Source organism: Poecilia latipinna, unplaced genomic scaffold (genome assembly GCF_001443285.1).
Source record: "Poecilia latipinna isolate Pla-1442-1.1 unplaced genomic scaffold, P_latipinna-1.0 Scaffold1634, whole genome shotgun sequence".
NCBI lineage: Eukaryota > Metazoa > Chordata > Actinopteri > Cyprinodontiformes > Poeciliidae > Poecilia > Poecilia latipinna.
Window position 1 is genome coordinate 46,083 of NW_015114250.1, and position 6,072 is coordinate 52,154.

A 6,072-nucleotide genomic window follows, 5' to 3' on the forward strand; every position below is an offset into this window, starting at 1 on the left:
GAGAGAGAGAGGGTTTTTTTATATATATATATATATATATATATATATATATATATATATATATATATATATATATATATATATATATATATATATATACATACACACACACAAATAAGTAATTTATGTAAACTAAGTTTAGATGAGATTTAAGTGATAAGTAAATATTATCTAACCAAATTTTGAGTGTAACTGAGCTGGTGTGGCTGTATTGGTTTTAACTTTCAGTGTAGATAAACCCTTCATAAACTTTGAGTTGTATAAAGTTAGAAAAATGTTATAGTTAGCTCATTTATGGAATATCATTTGAGTGTCTTAAACTTTATTTGTTGTGAGTTTTCCCCTTACTTTGAGTTACAGTTAAAACCACAAACTATTTGCAACATCTAAACTAAAATTTAAACTAAAACCAAACATTTTAAAACTATTTAACTGACATTTCAGTGGTTTTTAGTTTTAAATTTAAGTCATTTTGATTGAAAGGTATTTAAATGTTAAATTTAGACAAACCTGAACAAATTCCCAGAATTAAACTCTTTGTTTGAGCTGCTTATGATTTTTTCTGGTGCCAATAAAAAGGATTGTTTATGTTTGATTCAACATGGTGACAAGATAAAAGGGGAGTATTATTAGCACGACAGAACTGAAAGGGAACACAATGTGAGCGAAGGTGATGACAAGAGAGAAAAATGGAAAATAAAAACAAAGTGGGAGGACATTCGTGGGAGGAATAAGAAAAAGGTACAGTCCAGGAGGGATTTAAAGAACTGAAACAAAAGAAAAAATATATAACCGCAAAGAATACAGAAAAAAGGACTGGATAAAGAGGAGGATGAAGAAATAAATGAGAAAAGAGGCAAACATTTCACTGGTCTGAAGGTGGAGAATGGTAAAATATTACAAATTAAAAACCGTAACGATGTTTTTTCTGTCAGAAGCAGCAGCGCTGTAGAGTGGGCGGATTGAGGGAACAATTCCTCCTAAATGTTCTCCTGAGAGGAGGTGACAGAAAATGAAAGGCAGAGGAAGGTGTGGCACTCGTCTTGATGGACAGGTGGAAGTCGGAGGAGGGGAAAATAAAATAGCGGGATTATCCGAGACTGGCAGGGAATGAGAAGCACTTTCATCCATAGGATCAAACTCTGACACACCAACATCGTCTTGTTAGATGCAAATGAGGAAAATAAGAAAACATCTGCAGCTGCAGGGAAAAGTGAAACCGACTCCTGCAGAAGTGACTGACAGAACAAGAAATGAACTAAATGCACTTTGTGAGGGTAGTGGATAAGGTAAATCCTTGATTGACACGTATCACCTCTCACCTTTCTGCAGCTATAATGAAGAGACTACAGCTTAGGAGGTAAAACTCATCATCGCCGCGCCCATATGGGGCCCAGCGGCTGGGAAACGGAAAATAAAACCTGGTCAGAGTTGTGAAATCTCTGAGTTCAGGAAAATAACAGCAACAGTTTCAATCTGGGAATGAGAACATGGCCAGAATACATAAATACAGTCATGAATAATCCAACTGGGCGCCCATTTTCTAAGCCTGACTTCCCCATCAAATCATCTGGGTTATGGTGGCTGAACAGGTCCACTTATATTTCTATTTACTTTTTCCACTACCACCCTCCCAGCACACCCACAATTTTCCACTCCATGATCCGGACAAATCTAACGCTGATTGGATTGACTGCGATCCAATCAAATATGGAACCCCAAAGTGACCGGATTTAAGGTCTGAACACGAGCAGAAGCACTCAGCGCCTAAATGCATCCGCTCACAGAGGCTCAGTCAAGCGGGAACCAACACACTCTCACCCTCATTGTCCGTCTCCGTATGAGTGCATTGTGGGAACTCTGCCGTCTGAAGGAGGATATTGCTGGCTAACTCACCGGGCATTGCTCTCCGCGCACCGAGTTACCGTGGTTACGGCGGTGGAAAATTAAAACGGGTCTCACAGGGGTTTAAATTATGATGGAAATTCAAAAAGCCAAGTTAGAGCTTTGAAATACTTATGAGGAGGAGACAGGTGGGGGAGTTAGTATCAGTGGATGGTGAAATTAATGGATTGAGAAAAGGGCAGCACAAGAAAAAATTCTGTTTTTTCCCTAAAACTGAAGTTTTAGAAAAGTATAATTACTTTCTAATTATATTTGTGAGCCATAACCTCATGTGGGTGTGGCAAAGACACTCCTAAAAACTGATAATATGACAACTTTTAATGAGGCTTTTAAAGCCTTGAAACTGCATAGTAAGTTGTTTTTCTAAAAAAACAAAATACATTTAATAAAGTTGTAGAAGCTGCTTCTATGTAAAACTACAAAACACCATTTAAAACAGGTTTTTTCTGGAAGTTGCCATTTTCAGTTGGGAATAATTCGAATTCTTGGGACATATTAGCATTAAACTTAAGAAATATTACATCATCAAACAGTTTTATCACTTATGCTATTAGATAATAATTGTACTGATGTCTTGAATAATTTTTAAAATAATGTTTTTCCATGAATTTTTTTCTTATTTTATTAAAAATGTTTATTGTAAATGACACTACTTTTACCTATACTTTGAAATGATCATAAATCATTCATCGTAATTTTTTTAATTCTTTCCATCAACCTGCTGGGAACTAAAGATGAAAATTAGCCAAAATCTGGTTTAGGTTATGCATTCATTATCTTCCTTATACAATAAATAAATTCAAGATCCAAGATGGGGAGAATTGTGATTAGATGTGTTTTCTTAGTTTCCTGTTCTTTTATTGTCTTATAAAAGGAATTGCATTTTTTTTTGTTATTTTCAAGTCTGTAAAATTTAAAAAAAATATTTCTTTAAGTTGTCTTTTCATACCTTCATTTAACCAGTAAAATAAAAAAATGCACGCTCACTATGAGGCATTGCTGCAGAGTTAATTAATCAATTTAATCAGCTATCTAATGCTGCTAGATGCTCAATAAGGAGGAGTGATTGTTGCAAAGTTAATGACTTGATAACATCAGATGGATTTCCTTTGGTAGAAAACCTTTTTCAACTTGAACAATAAACTGACCTCAGCTGCAGATTTTTTTCTAGGATTTAATCAGAATGCATGTAACTGACAGTGAAACCATTGAAATAACTGCCTGTGTGTACAAACTGGGTGATTTTTTAAAAGTGCTTTGAGACAAATTTTTGCTGTAACTCAGCACCGTATGAGTAACCTCACCTGATTTCAAACTGAAGGATTTCTCATTTTGTTTCTTATTCATAAAAGACTAAAGAAAAAGAATAACTATGAAAGTTGCTTTTCAATCTTGTTGACTATTTTACAGTTTGCACAACAATATATTGAGAGTGAAGCTTAAACAATTTTCTAAACATTTAGAGATACATCCATTCCCTCTCTTGAGAAATTATTTGATAATCAGCTAATATCAGAAAATATATCGGTCTGAAATGTTTTGACAGCATGTGAGTTAATCCTGCTAGTTAAAATGTTAACTCTACAGCAGTAATCATGAACCTTAGTGCTGCTAGTGCTTAAACATTATACCACCATAGTATTCATCTGGAGCTAATGCTAAAACGCTAAATTCATCAATGTTGGCACCCCTAAGAGCTGACGACACAACCTGACCTACAACATAATACATCAACTTCAACAGAATCAAATTTGCTATTGCATACCTGCCTGTATGGTTGTGCATCAGGAAGTGATTCTTTGGAACTGATTTTTTGTTCCTGTTTCCAGTTTTACAGTGTAGTGTTGCGAACTCTCTTGCTATTTTTGCCTAACTGACCCAATAGGGCTTCTGTCAAAAAGCAGGTAGAACATCTATAGATTTCAAACTGTTTACTGGAAAACTACAGCTTGCCGTTATACAGCGTTGCATTCTGGGTACGAAATAAAATGTTCTAAACTGCACCATGGGTGGAGAACACGAGGAAACTGAACCTCAAAATAGGAGTATGAATATAATCGTCAAAACTTCAACACAGATGGTGAACTTTATTCATCTGAAATTTTTCAAAACAACATGGTAAATTAGCGCTTTGCAAATAATACGGAAAAATTAATTTAGGGGAAGCTAATTATGCTAAATGTTTTCAAAGTTTACAGCAATGCTAAAGAACTGAACAAACAATTAGCCCTGCTATTAGCACATAAGCAGATTAGCGGAAGTGCGTCCACCGCTGAACTCAAGTTCTCCACATTTTTATGTTTTGGTCTGAATTATAAACAAAATTTCCCAATTAAATGACAAATTTGTTTTAAATCTCGCAAGGAAAAGTAGGGCCTCAATTCTCAGTTTACCTCTGAATCCAACAAGTCCAGACTCACCCCATTGGCTCTGCTCATAGCCTGGAAGTAGATGCTGTAGCTCTTGGCCGGGGACAGCGGAGGGTTCCAGAAGCCGCCGTAGCTCTTGTTGTCTCCCACTGTGAATGGCTGAACCACCGTGAGGCTGGACGGTGGGAGGTCAGCAGCCATGTAGTACGCAGAGTTGAGGATGGAGGCGTTGCGGAAGCTGAACGGGGCAGAAAAGCACTCCGGAGCTTCAGAGGCGGCACGCCGACTTTTAGACTTCCTCTCTTCCTTCACAACAAGCTGGTAGGAGCTGGACAATAAAGAGACGGTTGCAGGTTCACGTTTCTACAAATGTTTCAACAAATCAGTCAGCAAATCATTACTCTAATGTATTAGTAATGACAAAACTACTCTTGCAGTCTGAATTTCTTCAAAATTTCCTCTCTAAGCAGTTATTTTGTCATTCCTTAAAGAGAGGTGAAAACCCATAGTTATTAACTGTTTTTGTTTAACTTTGTCTTTTCTTACATTTTTTGGGAGTTTCCATTTTGAGAGGGATGTGTTTTTGTATTGGACCTTACAGATGACCTGTTATGACTAGAATATATCTATAGGTGATACAAACATGTTCATTACATTTTTTGTGCATAATCGTTCTTAGGTATTGAGATTTGAATCTGATCAGTTCCTCCTATTATGAAGTCCTTTCAGAACGAACCGTTTTAGGGCCTCTGTCACTTTAAATCCAAATAAGCTGCTCAACATTTACATTCATACACGAAAATGATTTCAAACAGATGCGCAATTATATACCTATACATCTTTGAAAAGCAGAAGTGGGGCCTCCTGCACAACCAACAAGAATGCAGAAAGTGGTTTCTGGATATTAATATAGATATTCACTGCTAGAAGCTCACCTTTGAATTTCCTAACAAAAAATTAGGTCCAACATGCTTTGTAGAGATTGAGAAAGTTATGGATAGAAAGCAGGTTTGGTCAGCTAATGAACAGTAATGGATGTGTGTGCATGCTAACAGGTGTGCATGTACTTGTATGTGGTTCAGCAGGTGTGCTTGTGTGTATCTGAACAGTTGTAGTGATGTTTCTACTCTCAAATGTGTTTCGGTCTGTGTGTGTGTGTGTGTGTGTTTTCATTGTGCTCTGAGAGGCCCCTATGAATGGTTGAGGGGCTCCTTCAGCAGTCAGGACAAATGCAGCGGCCCCCTGCAATTACTTCCAGCCTCCACGCCAAGAACTCACTTCACAATTATACACAATTAGGGAAATGTATGTTTCTGTGAAGGGGCCGCGGCCAATTATCCCCAGCTCCCGTTTGGCAGCTTTCATAAAAATAATTGCTGATGACCAAAGATGAGTCTCTCCTGATGTCACGTTCTGTACCCTTTTTACCGTTCTGGCTGAATATCCATTTCAAATTAAACCCTTTTAGAGGCTGCACAAAATATGAAGAAGGACAGAAGAGGAAGCAGGTAGTAAATTCACTCAGAGAGAGGAAAGAGAGAGAGAGAGAAAATTCATATTACTTTATAGTTGCAGATTTGTTTTGTAGGAAAGTAACTTCAGATTATTCATCTAAAATTTACCTACTCAATTTTAAAAATGTTCTAAAGAAACTTAACTCAGATGCAATGCTACTTGAAAAGCGATTTGCCGTGTCTTGCTAATTAAGCAAATAAAGTATATTAAAATATGCACTTATGAACAGTGGTGGAGAAAGTACTCAAAAAATGTACTTAAGTAAAAGTACAAATACACAGGC

The 6,072-nt window shown here is 36.7% G+C and overlaps 1 protein-coding gene across 4 annotated transcripts in view; it reads right to left on the reverse strand.

The window, feature by feature from the left end:
• LOC106964180 (receptor-type tyrosine-protein phosphatase T-like) overlaps nucleotides 1-6,072 on the reverse strand; it is a 153,211-nt gene that overhangs the window by 37,527 nt on the left and 109,612 nt on the right. For all 4 annotated transcript variants that reach the window (XM_015059535.1, XM_015059533.1, XM_015059534.1 and 1 more), the window contains exon 12: nucleotides 4,326-4,602. In XM_015059535.1, the coding sequence (XP_014915021.1) occupies nucleotides 4,326-4,602 (277 nt within the window). The remainder of the gene's footprint in view (nucleotides 1-4,325; nucleotides 4,603-6,072) is intronic.